The 21,172-nt window shown below is 42.0% G+C and overlaps 1 protein-coding gene and 1 long non-coding RNA gene across 4 annotated transcripts in view; both read left to right on the forward strand.

The window, feature by feature from the left end:
• LOC139537918 (uncharacterized) overlaps window positions 1–3,875 on the forward strand; it is a 42,013-nt gene extending 38,138 nt beyond the window's left edge. Inside the window, exon 3 of the long non-coding RNA XR_011667620.1 lies at window positions 3,011–3,875. This is a non-coding gene — a long non-coding RNA (uncharacterized lncRNA). The remainder of the gene's footprint in view (window positions 1–3,010) is intronic.
• Window positions 3,876–9,274: 5,399 nt separating this feature from the next.
• Window positions 9,275–21,172, forward strand: part of LOC139537912 (von Willebrand factor A domain-containing protein 7-like) — a 28,108-nt gene continuing 16,210 nt past the window's right edge. The window contains exons 1-5 of one of the 3 annotated variants that reach the window (XM_071339798.1): window positions 9,275–9,983; window positions 14,276–14,469; window positions 14,744–15,016; window positions 15,191–15,287; window positions 17,981–18,115. In XM_071339798.1, the coding sequence (XP_071195899.1) occupies window positions 14,281–14,469; window positions 14,744–15,016; window positions 15,191–15,287; window positions 17,981–18,115 (694 nt within the window). In that variant the 5' untranslated portion in view covers window positions 9,275–9,983; window positions 14,276–14,280. The remainder of the gene's footprint in view (window positions 9,984–14,275; window positions 14,470–14,743; window positions 15,017–15,190; window positions 15,288–17,980; window positions 18,116–21,172) is intronic. The other 2 variants (XM_071339799.1, XM_071339800.1) reach the window with 2 other exon arrangements.

A 21,172-nucleotide genomic window follows, 5' to 3' on the forward strand; every position in this document is an offset into this window, starting at 1 on the left:
TGATAGTACCTCTTCTATTACTATGATAGTACCTATTCTATTACTATGATAGTACCTATTTTATTACTATGATAGTACCTCTTCTATTACATTCACATTTAAGTCATTTAGCAGACGCTCTTATCCAGAGCGACTTACAAAGTCAGAGCGACTTACAAATAGTACTATGATAGTACCTATTCTTGTAATGCCCGGGGTGTAGTGGATGAAGGAGTCAGACGTAGGAGACAGAGAGTTCAGAGTAGCGTTCCAATTTAATTCCCAACACGGGTGAACACGACGCCACTCTAAACGTAATGCTCCACCACATAAAGTGAGAACACGAAATCACAAGAGACAACGTACACGAACCGTGACACACAAGAATGTACTACCTGTACACACAACAATCCCGCACACCCAGCAGGCCGAGCTGCTGGGTAATAAAACCCCACTAATTACCCTAACCACTAACAGGTGTAACCACTAAACAAAAAGGGAGGGGGAGGAAAAGTCAGTAGCAGCTAGTAGGCCGGTGACGACGACCGCCGAGCGCCACCCGAACAGGATGGGGAGCCACCTTCGGTGGGAGTCGTTACAATTCTATTGCTATGATAGTACCTCCTCTATTAGTATGATAGTACCTCTTCTATTACTATGATAGTACCTCGTCTATTACTATGACTTTACCTCTTCTATTCATATTATAGTACCTCTTCTAGTACTATGATAGTACCTCTTCTATTACTATGATAGTACCTATTCTATTACTTTTTGTGATTTGATTTGGCTCAACTGATATTGATTTGGTTTATTTTACTGAAGTTGTTAAGGGAACTTGCACACAAGCATTTCACTGTACCTTTTATGCTTTAAACTGTGTGACAACATATTTGACCATACGACTGCTCTCAGTGTGGAAAACGATTTTCCTGAACTGTCAAACTTGAAAATACATCTTAGAAATAATTGTGGAGAAAGGACTCATGTCTGTGTTCAGTGTGGGAAGAGTTAATCATGTGTAACATCCCTGAAATCTCATGAGAGAATTCATACAGGAGAGAAACTATACCATTGTTCTGACTGCGGCAGAAACTTTACCACACCTGGAGTCTTGAAAATGCATCTAAGAATTCCTATAGGAGAAACTCTATCATTGCACAAAATGCGGAAAGGCCTTCTCTCAATTTTGAAGCCTAAAACTACATGAAAGCATTCATACAGGAGAGAAACCTTATAACTGCCCTGACTGTGGTAAGAGCTTCTCACAGTTAGGCAGCATGAAACAAAACCAGCAGATACACACTGGAGAGAAACCTTACCATTGCTTTGACTGGGGCAAAGACTTTACATCATCGGGAAAATTGGAAACGCACCACAGAATATTGTACATACAGGAGAGGTCTGGACAGACAATGGAGGGCCCCTGCTTTCTGGACAGACAATGGAGGGCCCCTGCTTTCTGGACAGACAATGGAGGGCCCCTGATTTCTGGACAGACAATGGGGGGCCCCCGCTTTCTGGACAGACAATGGAGGGCCCCTGCTTTCTGGACAGACAATGGAGGGCCCCTGCTTTCTGGACAGACAATGGAGGGCCCCTGCTTTCTGGACAGACAATGGAGGGCCCCTGCTTTCTGGACAGACAACGGAGGGCCCATGCTTTCTGGACAGACAATGGAGGGCCCTGCTTTCTGGACAGAGAATGTCCATGAAATCTACGTTGACGACAGACTATGTCAGGTGGTTCAGAAGAACACCAGAGGTGAAGCCATCTGGGTCGTTCCATTTCAGCCATGACACCAACATCTGTTCTGAATGGTTTCTGTAGTCAGCATTCCTGCCGCATTATGTTGACAGACAATTTGAACTGAGAGAAACTCAACTAATTGATTGCACCCAAACTGGCCATTTCAATGTATAGGATTCATACTATATTTAATAAATACAGTATAGAACCTAAAGTCCGATTTGGACCAAACCTCTTCTTAGCAACGATTAAGACTTGAGTAATCTAAATAAATGGTCAAAAGCCACCCACGGACCCCCCAGGGCCCACACCAAGCCCACCCAATGGCCAGTATACACTATCAGTTCTCTATGTTTGACCAGTAGTATGAAGCTGTGGCTTGGAGAATTGTTTATTCATACTATGTAATGTATCATCACTGAATGTTGTGTTTTTCCCCCCTGTTGGTAGGTTTATGTCCAATCTCCTGGTGTTACCAGCTCTGACCACTAGATGGTGCTGTTCCTGCTGTTAGGTGCAAAACGTGTGAAGATTCCCCCAGTTAAATATAGAACCATTTATTGGTTTAAATACTTCTCAAAGAAAAATTATATGAAAACAAAAAACAAAATTGAGGAGTACTCATTCTTCATTTCATTCTTTTCAATTCTTTTCTTTCTTCTGTGCAACTTCTATTGTTTCAAAATCCCAAATGATATTGGTGACCAGTTGCAGTTGTTGGTGCCTTAAAGGGATACTCCACCCCAAACCCAACATTCCTATTAATAACAGCATTAAATAATATGTGAAAACTATTTTTTAGCAAATGTTTCATTTGTTCATTATAATAAGGATGGTAACAACATGTGAAAATCGTTGTGGAAATCGAATCATAGTCAGGGCATTGTAGACTAAAACTGACATCATGAGTTAGGTCATCAGAAACTAAACAGTGAATCTTCATTGATCTGGTCATCTAACCCAGGGTTTTCCAAACTCGGTCCTGCCCTCCCTGGTTGGACATTTAGTTTTTTTGTCCCAGCACTACACAGCTGATTCAAATAACCAACTCATCATCAAGCTTTGATTATTTGAATCAGCTGTGTAGTGCTGGGACAAATACCAAAACGTGCACCCAGGGGGGCCCCCAGGACAGTTTGGGAAACCCTGGTTTAACCTGAAATACAGAAAGGTGGAGGGTACATGATGGCTGGTTCCAGTGATAACTTTGAACCTCATCCCGGATAATAAACTTGTAGTTCTCTGCAAAATCACTAAGTACAATGACTTCTCCTTCCTTTAGATTTTCCTTGCATCTTGAGCTTTCGCAATGTAGAAATGGGCAGTGAGGGACTCCAACTTCTCCAACAACAATGTAGGAATGGGCAGTGAGGGACTCCAACTTCTCCAACTACAATGTAGGAATGGGCAGTGAGGGACTCCAACTTCTCCAACTACAATGTAGGAATGGGCAGTGAGGGACTCCAACTTCTCCAACAACAATGTAGGAATGGGCAGTGAGGGACTCCAACTTCTCCAACAACAATGCAGGAATGGGCAGTGAGGGACTCCAACTTCTCCAACAACAATGTAAGAAAACCACACAAGAGCAATGTACATGTTACTAATTCTTCTCAGTCCATTGTTGAAAACTGACCTCATTTTCAGTCTGTTCCATTTCTTCATAAGGTTCTTCAAATTGTTCAATCTGCTGTTCTAAGTGTCGTCTGACCTCAGTTACATCAGGGCATTTATCACTTCTCTGCACCATGTATCTCCTGCTCTCTCGGTCACAAACCATCAGGTCTGCAAGTGCATGGATATTCTGGATATTTATTTTTAAAAGTTGCATACATAAAATAAAAAAATATTGAATATTAAAATATACAATCTACCTGCAGTGAAACCGCTCAACATTTCCATTACATTACATTCAGTCATCAAACAGACTCCCATCCAGAGCGACCCACAGAAGAAACCAGGGTCAATGCTCCGCCCAAGGGCACGTCGACAGATCTCCCACCAACTCAAAACGGGGACCCGAACAGGGCCAATGGCCCAAGCTCCCAACCATCCAAGATCCCCCCCAAAGTTCCCTGAGAGCTGCCCTTCAACCATCCGAGACCCCACACAGTCTCCCCCCCCGAAAGAAACCCCTCTCCCTCCACCTTCACACAGCCCCCCCCCCCCCCCCGAAAAAAAAAACTCTCCCTCCACCCCCACCAAGCCACCGTCCCCCAATGCACCAACAACAAACAAAATGAAGAAGAGAGAAAAACAAAAGAGAAAAAAGAGAAAGACAAAGGAAAATAGAAAACAACAAAAACAAAAGACATCAACAACAATTAAAACAGCCAACTGAATATGTTTCATGTGTGTGTACATGTGCATTTGAATGCGAGCGTGTGTATATGCAAGTTGCCTATGTAAAAAGATTCTGTGCAAGTCAGCTAAGAACAAATTCTTATTTACAATGACTGCCTACAACGGCCAAAACCGGATGACGCTGGGCCTATTGTGCACCGCCCTATGGGACGGATGTGATACGGCTTGGATTGAACCAGGGTGTCTGTAGCGATGCCTCAAGTACTGAGATGCTGTGCCTTAGACCTCTGCACCACTCAGGTATGAGTCTTCTGCTTGTGAACTTTGAATTTGACACTGACAACTGTCTGTGTCGTGTATTCAAGGATTCTAGCATTTTAAATTTCCAATTTAGTCCAGAATCCTTGAATACACGACACGTTTGCCCTTCCTGCTGTTCAGAAAAATTCCTGCAACAACTAGGTGGATCAAATTAAGACAGCAGCTGTAGGACCAGGCTAGTGGTATACTGACTGGCAGAGAAATATCCATGTCATAACATACAAGATCCTGATGGCAATTATAAGTCACTCTTCTGAGGTATGTCGTGGTAATTTCCTATATTACTAAATGATGAGAGTTTACAAACCACACACAAGTCAGAGTTATATTTTAAAGTCCATCTTTAATTATATGAGCTTCACCATAGCCCTTTAACTCTCAGATCAATTCAGTGTCTATAAATGAATTCTCTGAGAGTCCTTACAAAAGAATACTTAGTATCTTTTATAGCCAAGATACACCCCTCTCAACTCACATGACGAACCACAGATCGTAGGAACTTCACAAAGGGCCTTTTACTTGAAAGAGGAGTATCCCATAGCCAGATAGCATTAGCTATAAATTATCGTTCAGTTTGGTCTCTTGGGCGAGGTTCTACTTCTCGTTCTTGGTACTTCGTAGTACCAAAACATTACCTCATCCAATGGCATATATCAATTGTCCATTCTAGATACCCCCATCTCAAATACACCCCCTCTTCTCCCCACTCCTGGAGAAGCTCACTAAGGGGAGTGAACCTCTAGGTCATATACTATGAAAGATAAGTTCAACATCAGAGGGGTGGTATAATGGTTCCAGACACTGCCATACTCCTCCCCCCCAATGGGAAAAGAAGGGAGTGACTGGAGTACAGACATTGTGGAGCCCTTCACATGGTTTCACAGATATATTCATTATGAAAGACAATGTTCAAACCTGAGTTCTCACTTTCTGATATTCTGCATATGACCAGACATGTAAAAGACAAGCCTGACCTCTCCCCTCTCTGGGCCCCAAGTGACTTTTCCCTAGAGGAGAAAGGAAAATGCAACTGCCAACACTATAGTCCAAAAGAAGACATTCTAATGACAAGTAGAAAATAAATAAAACATCTTGTTTAGCTATGTTACCTAACTAATTCTGATTCAGCTACGACAGGAATCAGAACAATGAAAACAAAGATATTTCCACTGATATCATGCCAATATCGATATTATGCAACAGGTGACAACAGTGAAAGGTTTCCTGTAGATCATGTTGGCACGGCACTTCCTTGTTGTGTTGTATAAAGAGACCCATCATCTGTGTGAATCAGATCTCTTCATAGGAGACACACTTCTGATCCTGTGGCATAACGAGGTAGGCACTGGTCTGTTTGTTAATCTTTGTAGTAAAATGTGCTATTGGTTAATAACTGTGTGGGCAGTAGTTATGAAGGCTGGAAATAAAAGGATAAGAGCTCTGTGTGGGGTCTCGGTGTGACAGCTCGGGTGTCCTTGGAAACGGATATTGACTGATTGGAACACATTTGGAAGGTATACTTTGCTGCACAAGTTCAAGCTTGTTAACACTACTTCAGTGTATAAATGGATTTTACATTTTGCTAATATTTACAGTTTAAATGGGTGTCACACCCTGACCTTAGAGAGACGTTTTATTTCTCTATTTGGTTAGGTCAGGGTGTGATGTGGGGTGGGCATTCTATGTTTTGTTTTCTATGATTCTTTATTTCTATGTTTTGGCCGGGTATGGTTCTCAATCAGGGACAGCTGTCTATCGTTGTCTCTGATTGGGAACCATACTTAGGCAGCCCTTTTTCCCTCCTGTCAGTGTGGGTAGTTGACTTTGTTTGTGGCACTTAGCCCTGTAAGCTTCACGGTTGTTTCTTGTTTTGTTGACGACATTTTAAAATAAAATAAAATGTACACTCACCACGCTGCACTTTGGTCTACTTCCAACGACACCCGTGACAATGGGCTCATATTCTAATTCTGTGTGTAATTTTAAACTCTATTGAGGAAAAGTGAATTTATTGTATCTGATGTATAAAATAATTAGAAGTTGTCAGACAGTTGTAAAAGTTCTATCTTGGTCCAGTTGATGTTACAAATGTTATTTTCTTCTAAATCACAACATAAAACCACTAAAGATCTGATGGTGAAGGGTTACCTAACAAACACAAGGCAGAAAACAGGATTTTTATTACAATTTAGTGATTTAAAACCAAAGACCTAACTGCAGAAATATGTTTTGCACTTTCTGGATTAGTCTGACATTGTTCTTTTTTTGGATGAATGTACAGAACACTACTGTATTATAATATTCATATTATAATTATATATATATATATATATATATATATACAGTGGGGAGAACAAGTATTTGATACACTGACAATTTTGCAGGTTTTCCTACTTACAAAGCATGTAGAGGTCTGTAATTTTTATCATAGGTACACTTCAACTGTGAGAGAAGGAATCTAAAACAAAAATCCAGAAAATCACATTGTATGATTTTTAAGTAATTAATTTGCATTTTAAGGCATGACATAAGTATTTGATACATCAGAAAAGCAGAACTGAATATTTGGTACAGAAACCTTAGTTTGCAATTACAGAGATCATACGTTTCCTGTAGTTCTTGACCAGGTTTGCACACACTGCAGCAGGGATTTTGGCCCACTCCTCCATACAGACCTTCTCCAGATCCTTCAGGTTTCGGGGCTGTCGCTGGGCAATACGGACTTTCGGCTCCCTCCAAAGATTTTCTATTGGGTTCAGGTCTGGAGACTGGCTAGGCCACTCCAGGACCTTGAGATGCTTCTTACGGAGCCACTCCTTAGTTGCCCTGGCTGTGTGTTTCAGGTCGTTGTCATGCTGGAAGACCCAGCCACGACCCATCTTCAATGCTCTTACTGAGGGAAGGAGGTTGTTGGTCAAGATCTCGCGATACATGGCCCCATCCATCCTCCCCTCAATACGGTGCAGTCGTCCTGTCCCCTTTGCAGAAAAGCATCCCCAAAGAATGATGTTTCCACCTCCATGCTTCACGGTTGGGATGGTGTTCTTGGGGTTGTACTCATCCTTCTATTCCTCCAAACACGGCGAGTGGAGTTTAGAGCAAAAGGCTCTATTTTTGTCTCATCAGACCACATGACCTTCTCCCATTCCTCCTCTGGATCATCCAGATGGTCATTGGCAAACTTCAGACGGGCCTGGACATGCGCTGGCTTGAGCAGGGGGACCTTGCGTGCGCTGCAGGATTTTAATCCATGACGGCGTAGTGTGTTACTAATGGTTTTCTTTGAGACTGTGGTCCCAGCTCTCTTCAGGTCATTGACCAGGTCCTGCCGTGTAGTTCTGGGCTGATCCCTCACATTCCTCATGATCATTGATGCCCCACGAGGTGAGATCTTGCATGGAGCCCCAGACCGAGGGTGATTGACCGTCATCTTGAACTTCTTCCATTTTCTAATAATTGTGCCAACAGTTGTTGCCTTCTCACCAAGCTGCTTGGCTATTGTCCTGTAGCCCATCCCAGCCTTGTACAGGTCTACAATTTATCCCTGATGTCCTTACACAGCTCTCTGGTCTTGGCCATTGTGGAGAGGTTGGAGTCTGTTTGATTGAGTGTGTGGACAGGTGTCTTTTATACAGGTAACGAGTTCAAACAGGTGCAGTTAATACAGGTAATGAGTGGAGAACAGGAGGGCTTCTTAAAGAAAAACTAACAGGTCTGTGAGAGCCGGAATTCTTACTGGTTGGTAGGTGATCAAATACTTATGTCATGCAATAAAATGCAAATTAATTACTTAAAAATCATACAATGTGATTTTCTGGATTTTTGTTTTAGATTCCGTCTCTCACAGTTGAAGTGTACCTATGATAAAAATGACAGACCTCTACATGCTTTGTAAGTAGGAAAACCTGCAAAATCGGCAGTGTATCAAATACTTGTTCTCCCCACTGTATATATATATATATATATATATATATATATATTGTATATATACTGTATACATATATAGTACCTTCAGAAAGTATTCACATCCCTTGACTTTGTTCACATTTTGTTGTGTTACAAAGTGGCTTTAAAATGGATATGAATTTTTTTGATTTACGCAAAAAAACTCTGTAATATCAAAGTGGAAGAAAAATTATTATATTTGATTTAAATTAAGGGTAAATAAAACACTAATATATATTGATTAGAAAAGTATTCAACCCCCTGACTCAATACATGCTAGAATCACCCACCTGACATGGGCCAGTCGCACAACATCTCTATTTTATTCCATTTAAAATAAAAGGACTATCTCAGATTCATATACAGTCGCTGTTTTATATTTATACTTTTGTCATAGTAAAGAAAGTATTGGTGTGTGTTTTCTAATGTAGTACAGTATATAGTATAGTAGAATACAGTTTATGTACACCAATGTGTGTGTTTGTAGCCCGGACCCTGACTGTAGAGGCTCTGTCTCTAGCCTGCTCCTTATCGGGGTCTGCTAAGAGTGCCATATCAGATGTCACCTGGAGAAATGCAGGAGTTGACTTCCGTCACCTGTTCAATGAAGAGTACCACTTTGATGGGGAGAGGTTCGTGGACGGGCGGAAACTCACTCACAGATGGCGTGAGCTCTGTCAAAGCCAGCATCAAGCAAGAGAACTTTGAGGCAGCAAGACAGAAGCTGGGAGACATTTTACACACCTTACAGGTGATTTAGATGGTTCTCATTATCTCCTTACTCCACAAGACAAGAGAGAGAGACATTGCTTTTGTTGATCTTTTTCAAGGTCAGTCTCGCAAAAAGACGCATTCTTGCATTCTAACTACCCGCTATTCAAAGTGCTCTGAACAAATTAAGAGTAATTTTTCACAAACATTGGCTCATTCTAAAATCCGATGATAGTATCGGTAATGTGTTTTCGGACCTTCCCTTGGTCGTATTCTCGTGGGGCAGAAATCTCAGAGACCAATTGGTACACTCTGATTTACCACCCCAAGATATTCCTGAACAACGTCTATCTGCGCCCCTACTGGATGGAAACTACAAGTGTAATGGCTGTGCTCAATGCAATGGCACTTATAAATGTAATTTATAACTTAATTTGACCCAGTTTCTCACAGCAGGAAAATAATCCAGCAGCAACAGGAAATAATAAATATTATGTGGATTATAATAAATATAATTTTTTTGTAGGGGTTGATACATTTTTTGCCATGGCAAATCAAGTATGAGATTTTAAATTGGAAACTAAAAACTTTAGAAGCCTTGAATACACTACAAGTTTGAATGTCCTGCTGTTCAGAAAAATTCCTGCAACAACAGGATGATCAAATTAAGATACATCATCTGTAGGACCAGGCCAGTAGCATACTGACTGGTAGAGAAGAAACATCAATGTAATAACATACAAGATCCTGATGGCAGTTGAACGTCACTCTTCTTATGAACCAGAACATTGAAACCAAAAATATTTCCACTGTAAACAGATATCATGCCAAAGCAACAGGTGACAACAATGAAAGGTTTCTTATAAATCATGGGAGCACAGCACTTCCTTGTTGTGTTGCATAAAGAGACCCATCATCTGTGTGAATCAGATCTCTTCATAGGAGATACACTTCTGATCCTGTGAGGCAATAAGGTAGGCATTGATCTGTTTGTTAACCTTTGTAGTCAAATGTGCTGTTGATTGATAAGGGTGTGGGCAGTAGGATAGGAGCATTGTGTGGGGTCTGGGTGTGACAGCTCAGGTGGAAAAATATATCGACTGATTGGAACACATTTGGAAGGTACACTTTGCTGCACAAATTGAATTGCACAAATTAAAGCTTACTACTTCAGTGTATACATTGATGTTATATTTAGCAAATATTTACAGTTTTAACAGGCTCATATTCTAATGTTGTGTGAAATTTAAATGTTGATGTAGAAAATAATTGTCAGACAGTTATTTTTTGTAAAAGTTCTATCTTTGTCAAGTTGTTGTTACAAATGTTATTTTATAAATCATAAAAACCACTAAAGATGTAAAAAGTTACCTAACAAACACAAGGCATAAAACATATGTCAGCGATTGTGTGCGGATATGTAGCGGAGTCAGGCGCAGGACACAGGTGTTGAGCAACACAACGGAGTTTACTCAAAATACAAGCAAAATTCCACATAGGAATAATAACAAACACCCTAACACATACAACAACCACTAACGACACAAACAATCACGGACAGAGCGGAAATGTATGCCAGAGGGTTAAATAGGAGCGATCTACACAAAATACAATTTCAGAGTGGAAGAAACACTTGTAACATTTGTTTGAAATTAATGGGAAATAAAACACTAAATATACACCACCGTTCCAAAGTTTGAAATGTCCTTGTTTTTGAAAGAAAAGCACATTTTTGTCCTTTAAAATAACATCAAATTGATCAGAAATACGGTGACATTTTGAGCCTGTAATCGAATCCATAAATGCTGATGCTCCAGATACTCAAATGGTCTAATGAAGGCCAGTTTTATTGCTTCTTTAATCAGAACAACAGTTTTCAGCTGTGCTAACATAATTGCAAAAGGGTTTTCTAATGATCAATTAGCCTTTTAAAATGATAAACTTGGATTAGCTAACACAACATGTCATTGGAACACAGATGGTTGCTGATAATGGGCCTCTGTACGCCTATGTTAATAATCCCCCAAAAAATCTGCCGTTTCCAGCTACAGTTGAAGTCGGAAGTTTACATACATTTAGGTTGGAGTAATTAAAACCCGTTTTTCAACCACTCCACAAATGATTTGTTAACAAACTATAGTTTTGGCAAGTCGGTTAGGACATCTACTGTGTGCATGACACAAGTAATTTTTCCAACAATTGTTTACAGACATATTATTTAATTTATAATACACTGTATCACAATTCCAGTGGGTCAGAAGTTTACATACACTAAGTTAGCTGTGCCTTTAAACAGCTTGGAAAATTTCTAGAAAATGATGTCATGGCTTTAGAAGCTTCTGATAGGCTAATTGACATAATTTGAGTCAATTGGAGGTGTACCTGTGGATGTATTTCAAGGCTTACATTCAAACTCAGTGCCTCTTTGCTTGACATCATGGGAAAATCAAAAGAAATCAGCCAAGACCTCAAAAATATTGTAGGCCTCCACAAGTCTGGTTCATCCTTGGGAGCAATTTCCAAACGCCTGAAGGTACCACGTTCATCTGTATAAACAATAGTACGCAAGTATAAACACCATGGGGCCACGTAGACGTCATACCGCTCAGGAAGGAGATGCGTTCTGTCTCCTAGAGATGAACGTACTTTGGTGCGAGAAGTGCAAATCAATCCCAGAACAACAGCAAAGGACCTTGTGAAGATGCTGGAGGAAACAGGTACAAAAGTATCGATATCCACAGTAAAACGAGTCCTATATCGACATAACCTGAAAAGCCGCTCAGCAAGGAAGAAGCCACTGCTCCAAATCCACCATAAAAAAGCCAGACTACGGTTTGCAACTGCACATGGGGACAAAGATCGTACTTTTTGGAGAAATGTCCTCTGGTCTGATGAAACAGAAATAGAACTGTTTGGCCATAATGACCATCGTTATGTTTGGAGGAAAAAGGGGGAGGGTTGCAAGCCAAAGAACACCATCTCAACCGTGAAGCACGGGGGTGGCAGCATCATGTTGTGTCGGTGCTTTGCTGCAGGAGGGACTGGTGCACTTCACAGAATAGATGGCCTCATGAGGATGGAAAATTATGTGGATATTTTGAAGCAACATTTCAAGACATCAGTCAGGAAGTTAAAGCTTGGTCCCATATGGGTCTTCCAAATGGACAATGACCCCAAGCATACTTCCAAAGTTGTGGCAAAATGGCTTAAGGACAACAAAGTCAAGGTATTGGAGTGGCCATCACAAAGCTCTGACCTCAATCCTATAGAAAATTTGTGGGCAGAACTGAAAAAAGTGTGTGCGAGCAAGGAGGCCTACAAACCTGACTCAGTTACACCAGCTCTGTTAGGAGGAATGGGCCAAAATTCACCCAACTTATTGTGGGAAGCTTGTGGAAGGCTACCTGAAACGTTTGGCCCAAGTTAAACAATTTAAAGGCAATGTTACCAAATAATAATTGAGTTTTGTTAAACTTCTGACCCACTGGGAATGTGATGAAAGAAATAAAAGCTTAAATAAATCATTCTCTCTACTATTATTCTGACATTTCACATTCTTAAAATAAAGTGGTGATCCTAACTGACCTAAGACAGGGAATTTTTACTAGGATTAAATGTCAGGAATTGTGAAAAACTGAGTTTAAATGTATTTGGCTGAGGAGTATTTAAACTTCCGACTTCAACTGTACAATCGTCATTTACAACATGAACAATGTCTACACTGTACTTCTGATTAATTTGATGTTATTTTAATGGACAAAAAATGTGCTTATCTTTCAAAATCATGGACATTTCCAAGTGACCCCAAACTTTTGAACGGTAGTGTATATTGATTACATAAGTATTCAACCCTTTAGTCAATACGATTTAGAATCACCTTTAGCAGTGCTTACAGCTGTGAGTCTTTCTGTGTAAGTCTCTAAGAGCTTTACACACCTGGATTGTGCAACATTTGCCAATTATTCTTCAAGCTTTTTCAAATTGGTTGTTGATCATTGAGAGACGACCATTTTCAGGTCTTGCCATAGATTTTCAATCGGATTTGAGTCAAATCTGTAATTCAACCCCTCAGGAACATTCACTTTCTTCTTGGTAAGAATCTCCAGTGTAGATTTGGCCTTGTGTTAAAGGTTATTATCTTACTGAAAGGTGAATTCATCTCCCAGTGTCTGGTTGACAGCAGACTGAACCAGGTTTTCCTCTAGGATTTGGTCTGTGCTTAGCTCCATTCCGTTTCTTTTTATATCCTGAAAAAACTCCCCAGTCCTTAACAAATTACAAGCATACGCATAACGTCATGCAGCCACCACTATACTTGAAAATATGGAGAATGGTACTCAGTAATGTGTTGTATCTGATTTTCCCCAAACATAACACTTTGTATTTTGGAAAAAAGTGAATTCCTTTGTCAATTTTTTTGCAGTATTACTTTAGTGCCTTGTTGCATACAGTTTGCATGTTTTGGAATATTTGCATTCTTTACAGGCTTCCTCCATTTCACTCTGCAAATTTGGAGGAACTACAAAGTTGTTGATCCATCCACATTTTCTCCTTTCTCAGCCACTCTGTAACTGAGTCACCATTGGCCTCATGGTGAAATCCTTGAGTGGTTTCCTTCCTTACCAGCAACTGAGTTAGGAAGAACGCCTGTAGCTTTGTAGTGACTGGGTGTATTGATACACCATCCAAAGTGTAATTAATAACTTCACCATGATCAAAGGGATATTCAATGTCTGCTTGCTTTATCTATACCCATCTACCAATAGATGCCCTTCTCTGTGAGGCATTGGAAAACCTCCCTATTTCTTAGTGGATGAATCAGTAATTAATTGAAATTCACTGCTCAACTGAGGGACCTTACAGATAATTGTCTGTGATGGGTAAAGAGATGAGGTAGTCATTAAAACATCATGTTAAACATTATTATTGCACACAGTCCATGCAATTTATGTGACTTGTTAATAAAAATGTTAATTCTGAACTTATTTAGGCTTGCCTTAACAAAGGGTTTGAATACTTAATGACTCAAGACATTTCAGATTTTCACTTTTAATTCATTCGAAAAACCTTCAAAAAACATCATTCCACTTTGACATTATGGGTTATTGTGTGTAGGCCAGTGGAAAAACATCTACATTTAATACATTTTAAATTCAGGCTGTAGCACAAAAAAAAGTGGTAAAGGGGCGTGAATACTTACTGAAGGCAGTCTATGATCAAACTATAATATTATGATAAATCATGTTGACTGTCCTCCCTCCCAAAGACAGGATGGTGATGTCATCAGTCCTGGCCGTAGTCTCTCTCCTCCTCCTGCAGACAGGGGTCCAGGGGTTCCTGGTGCTCTTCTCCGGCAGCTCCATGAACCATCTGAAGATCACTAGGGAAGCCATCTTACAGACCACGGCAAAGGTGTGCAAGCAACTGGCCTCTGTTGAGGGAAGAGACTTCACTCTGCCGGTAAGTAAACTAAAGCCACAAAACTAAAGACGACATCAGATTCATATACAGCCACTGTTTTATATTTATACTTTGTCATAGTAAAGAAAGAATTGGTGTTATGTTTTGTACTGTAGTACAGTATATAGTATAGTAGAATACAGTTTATGTACACCAATGTGTATTCAAATGTATGTGTGTGTGTGTGTGTGTGTGTGTGTGTGTGTGTGTGTGTGTGTGTGTGTGTGTGTGTGTGTGTGTGTGTGTGTGTGTGTGTGTGTGTGTGTGTGTGAAGCCCGGACCACTGACTGCAGAGTCTCTGGCTCTAGCCTGCTCCTCATCGGGGTCAGCTAAGAGTTTCCAGAGTGCCATATCAGCAGTTAACCGGAGAAATGCCAGAGTTGACTTCCGTCACCTGTTCAATGGAGAGTACCACTTTGATGGGGAGAGGTTTGTGGAGGGACGGAAACTCATCACAGATGGCGTGAGCTCTGTCAAAGCCAGCATCAAGCAAGGGAACTTTGAGGCAGCAAGACAGAAGCTGGGAGACATTTTACACACCTTACAGGTGATTTAGATGGTTCTCATTATCTCCTTACTCCACAAGACAAGAGAGAGTGCTTTTGTTGAAATATTAGTTTTTCTAAAAGCATTTAAAAATTGTTTATTCTCATTAATAAATTAATAACATGGCATTTGTCATAACAATATTTTAAATAACTTGTCATTCTTATATTTTCAGGATTTCTACAGTCATAGTAACTGGATAGAACTGGGTAACAGATTTCCCCATTCCAATCTCATCAGATCAGACGTGTCGGACATCGGCCCAGTTGCAGGTATGCGTGAGAGTTTTCTGGGTGTGTGTTAAAGAGGCGGAGTAGTTTGAAAATGGCTGAATGAGTTTGAAGATAGATGGCTAATTGCCAACTAAAGCATGTAGATTGATGTTCCTCTGAAGAGGCCAGGGGTGTAACATTCAGGTTCGGCAACGTTCCTTAAACATTCAACACAATGGAGGTTATGTAAATTGGCAATTTTCAAAGGGACTAGGGTGCAGAGGATGCCAAGATAGATGCAGAAAAAGCATTTCCTCATTCAGGACAACAAACTGATACAGACCTGTGCAGTATTCTGCAGAAACAGAAAATTATATTTCTGGCGCAAACCCAACACCTCTCATCACCCCGAGAACACCATTCCCACAGTGAAGCATGGTGGTGGCAGCATCATGCTGTGGGGATGTTTTTCATCAACAGGGACAGGGAAACTGGTCAGAATTGAAGGAATGATTAAATACAGGGAAATTCTTGAGGGAAACCTGTTCAGTCTTCAAGAGATTTGAGACTGGGACGGAGGTTTACCTTCCAGCAGTTTTGCCTTGAAGACTGAACAGGCAAGAATCCCAGTGGCCAGATGTGCCTAGCTTATAGAGACATACCCCAAGAGACTTGCAGCTGTAATCGCTGCAAAAGGTGACTCTACAAAGTATTGACTTTGGCAAGTTAAGAACAAATTCTTATTTACAATGACAGCGTAGGAACAGTGGGTTAACTGCCTTGTTCAGAGGCAGAATGACAGATTTTTCTCTTGTCAGCTCGGGGATTCGATCTAGCAACCTTTTGGTTAGGTAACGTCTGCTTCCAACTCACACTCTCAAACACGTAGATCCCCTGGATGCAGCTCACTCTCCAGATCCCCGACACCTGAATTCTGATCACCTGTTCACACACCTGTATGTCATTATCACACACTATTTAGTTCAGTTCTTTTCACCCGTCATTGTGAGAGATTGTTTGTTTTCTGACACACTTCTATTCGGATCTCTGTTTTTCCCGTAATTTACTCCTCCCGTTATTGATAGTTTCTGCCTGCCTCACTAACGACGCCTTTTGCCTATTACCTGCCTGTACTTTAGCCCATCAGATTTCCTGTTATCAACCAATTGCCTGATCTCCCAGACGACGCTACTAGCCTTTTCACTGCCTGTACTGTTGCCTTTTTGGACCCCCTGTGTATGACCTTCTGCCTGCCCCTGGACCCAGCTACCTGCCTCCTCCTGTGTATGACCTTCTGCCTGCCCCTGGACCCAGCTACCTGCCTCCTCCTGTGTATGACCTTCTGCCTGCCCCTGGACCCAGCTACCTGCCTCCTCCTGTGTATGCCCTTCTGCCTGCCCCTGGACCCAGCTACCTGCCTCCTCCTGTGTATGCCCTTCTGCCTGCCCCTGGACCCAGCTACCTGCCTCCTCCTGTGTATGACCTTCTGTCTGCCCCTGGACCCAGCTACCTGCCTCCTCCTGTGTATGCCCTTCTGCCTGCCCCTGGACCCAGCTACCTGCCTCCTCCTGTGTATGACCTTCTGCCTGCCCCTGGACCCAGCTACCTGCCTCCTCCTGTGTATGCCCTTCTGCCTGCCCCTGGACCCAGCTACCTGCCTCCTCCTGTGTATGCCCTTCTGCCTGCCCCTGGACCCAGCTACCTGCCTCCTCCTGCGGTCCTTTACAATAAACACCTGCTGCGCCCTGCACTTGACAGCAGCTCTCGGTCTCCCATCGTGTTCATTACAGGTTACTGGCCCAATGCTCTAAACACCAGCTACCTGCCTCCTCCTGTGTATGACCTTCTGCCTGCCCCTGGACCCAGCTACCTGCCTCCTCCTGTGTATGCCCTTCTGCCTGCCCCTGGACCCAGCTACCTGCCTCCTCCTGTGTATGCCCTTCTGCCTGCCCCTGGACCCAGCTACCTGCCTCCTCCTGCGGTCCTTTACAATAAACACCTGCTGCGCCCTGCACTTGACAGCAGCTCTCGGTCTCCCATCGTGTTCATTACAGGTTACTGGCCCAATGCTCTAAACACCAGCTACCTGCCTCCTCCTGTGTATGCCCTTCTGCCTGCCCCTGGACCCAGCTACCTGCCTCCTCCTGCTGTCCTTTACAATAAACACCTGCTGCGCCCTGCACTTGACAGCAGCTCTCGGTCTCCCATCGTGTTCATTACAGGTTACTGGCCCAATGCTCTAAACACTAGGTTACCTGCCGCCCCAAGTTGCAGGTAGAGTTTCTTTGTCCTGAATTGGTAGTAGCCAAAATAGAGGTCATGTTATGCTGTAATGAAAAGTACATGTCTGGGCCTCCCGGGTGGTGCAGTGGTCTAATGCACTGCATCGCAGTGCTAGCTGTGCCACCAGAGATTCTGGGTTCGAGCCCAGGCTCTGCCGCAGCCGGCCGTGACCAGGAGGCTCATGGGGCGACGCACAATTGGCCCAGCGTTGTCTGGGTTAGGGAGGGTTTGGCCGGCAGGGATATCCTTGTCTCATCGCGCACTAGCGACTCCTGTGGCAAGCAGGGCGCAGTGCACGCTGACCAGGTATACAGAATCAACCGGATGTGGGTTAAATATTGCCTTATGCAGTCACAACATATTGCCCTAGTAAAGGTGATGTAACGGTATTTTACATCAAAGTGTTTTAGAGCAAGTAGTGTAGTAAAGTACCAGGATGTAGTTTATATGTTGAAACCTCTATCCACCAGATAAGGACACGCCCACATGTCGGAGCTGTGTCGGGAAAGACTGCCAGAACAACATCCTAGAAAACATCATCAGAGACAAGAAGCTGACCTCGGGATATTTTGGCCTTGTACCTTTTTTTTCCACCAAACCAAAAGGTAAAGTCAGTCACTAATCTGATTTGAATAAGATTTACACTGTGAATCGACCGGAGGTAGTATAGCAATAGCATACAAACTTAGTTTCATGTCTCTATGTGCTTTGGTCGTAGGTGCTTTATGATAATTTATAACCTCTTAAGGATCGGACCCTTTTTTTCAATATTCGTCTAAATTGACAAACTCAAATCTAACTGTCTGTAGCTCAGGACCTGAATCAAGGATATGCATATTTTTAATACCATTTGAAAGGAAACACTTTGAAGTTTGTGGAAATGTAGAATTAATGTAGGAGAATATAACACATTATATCTGGTAAAACATAATACAAACAAAAAAAACATGCGTTTTACATTTTTTGGTTTGTTACATCATCTTTGAAATGCAAGAGAGGCCCAACAGCAACTTGCCCAAGCCTCCCCATTTCTCCTTCACCCAAATCCAGATAGCTGATGTTCTGAAAGAGTTTCAAAATCTGGACCCCTACAAATCAGCTGGGCTAGACAATCTGGGCACTCTTTTTCTAAGATTATCTGCCGCAATTCTTGCAACCTCTATTACTTGACTGTTCAGCCTCTCTTTCGTATCGTCTGAGATCCCCAAAGATTGGAAAGCTGCCGCGGTCATCCCCCTCTTCAAAGGGGGAGACACTCTAGACCCAAACTGCTACAGACCTGTATCTATCCTACCCTGCCTTTATGAGGTCTTCAAAAGACAAGTTAACAAACAGATCACAGACAATTTCGAATCCCACGTACCTTCTCCGCTATGCAATCTGGTTTCCGAGCTGTTCATGGGTGCACCTCAGGGTGCTCAAGGTCCTAAACGATATCATAACCGCCATCGATAAAAGACAATACTGTGCAGCCGTATTCATCGACCTGGCCAAGGCTTTCGACTCTGTCAATCACCACATTCTTATCGGCAGACTCGACAGCCTTGGTTTTTCAAACGACTGCCTCGCCTGGTTTACCAACTACTTCTCAGACAGAGTTCAGTGTGTCAAATCGGAGGGCCTGTTGTCCAGACCTCTGGCAGTCTCTATGGGGGTGCCACAGGGTTCAATTCCCGGGCCGACTCTTTTCTCTGTATACATCAATGATGTCGCTCTTGCTGCTGGTGATTCTCTGATACACCTCTACGCAGATGACACCATTCTGTATTCTTCTGGCCCTTCATTGGACACTGTGTTAACTAACCTCCAGATGAGCTTCAATGCCATACAACTCTCCTTCCGTGGCCTCCAACTGCTCTTAAATGCTAGTAAAACTAAATGCATGCTCTTCAACCGATCTCTGCCCGCACCCCGCATCGATAAGTCTTTGATAGGTAAAGCCCCGTCAGCTGTCAGAGCAGCTCACAGATCATTGCACCTGTACATAGCCCATCTGTAAATAGCCTACCCAACTACCTCATCCCCATATAGTTTTTTTGCTCTTTTGCATCTCTACTTGCACGTTCATCTTCTGCACATCTATCACTCCAGTGTTTAATTGCTAAATTGTAATTACTTCGCCACTACGGCCTATTTATTGCCTTACCTCCCTAATCTTACCTCATTTGCACACACACATATTTTACTATTGTGTTATTAACTGTACGTTTGTTTATTCCATGTGTAACTCTGTGTTGTTGTTTGTGTCGCACTGCTTTGCTTTATCTTGGCCAGGTCGCAGTTGTAAAATGAGAACTTGTTTTCAACTGGCCTACCTGGTTAAATAAAGGTGAAAAAAAAGTTCTATCATATAGGAGTTTAAGCACAATTTAGATTTTGGCCACCAGATGGCAGCAGTGTGTGTGCAACGTTTCAGACTGATACAGTGAAGCGTTGCAATACTGGACAATATTTTGTATCAAGTCTGCCCAAATGTACCGAATTGGTCAATTGATACAATTTCAAGTACTTAACTATAGAGAGCATAAAACATGTAAGTTTACACACTTCCAGTAATGTCATACGTGATGTAATGTCATATTAGCTCATACACATTCACACATCTAGATGGCCGGGTGGGTGTCGAGCGAGAGACAGCAGGGGTTCAAACTGTAGAACCCGTCAAACTAAACTATTCTACATTTTATCCCTGGAACCCTCAGGATGACAAATCAGAGCCAGATTACTGAATGTAAGTACATTATTTATCTTCAGAGGTGAATGTATCAAACCAATTGCTGTGATAAAAGTGTTTTGTTGTTGTTGTGCACTCTCCTCAAACAATATCATGGTATTATTTCACTGTAATAGCTACTGCAAATTGGACAGTGCAGTTAGATTAACAAGAATTTAAGCATTCTGCCCATATAAGACATGTCTATGTTCTGGAAAGTTTGCTGTTACTTACAATGACATGCTAGTCACGTTAGCGCATGTTGGCAACAACCGTCCTGGTATAGGGACACCGTTCCTGTAGAGCAGTGGTTCCCAAACTTTTTATAGTCCCGTACCCTTTCAAACATTCAACCTCCAGCTGCGTACCCCCTCTAACACCAGGGTCAGCGCTCTCAAATGTTGTTTTTTGCCATCATTGTAAGCCTGCCACACACACACTATACGATACATTTATTAAACATAAGAATGAGTGTGATTTTTTTGTCACAACCCGGCTCGTGAGAAGTGACAAAGAGCTCTTATAGGACCAGGGCACAAATAATAATATAATAATAATCAATAATTTTGCTCTTTATTTAGCCATGTTACATATAAAACCTTATATGTTCATCAAAAATGGTGAATAACTCACCACAGGTTAATGAGAAGGGTGTGCTTGAAAGGATGCACACAACTTTGCAATGTTGGGTTGTATTGGAGAGAGTCTCCGTCTTAAATCATTTCCCATACAGTCTGTGCCTGTATTTAGTTTTCATGCTAGTGAGGGCCGAGAATCCACTCTCACATATTTACGTGGTTGCAAAGGGCATGAGTTTCTTAACAGCGCGATTAGCCAAGGCAAGAAACTCTGAGCGCAGCTCTATCCAGAAATCTGGCAGTGGCTTCTGATTAAATTCAATTTTCACAGAACTGCTTGTTGCAATTTCGATGAGGTTCTCTTGTTCAGA

This window comes from Salvelinus alpinus, chromosome 13, assembly GCF_045679555.1.
Source record: "Salvelinus alpinus chromosome 13, SLU_Salpinus.1, whole genome shotgun sequence".
NCBI lineage: Eukaryota > Metazoa > Chordata > Actinopteri > Salmoniformes > Salmonidae > Salvelinus > Salvelinus alpinus.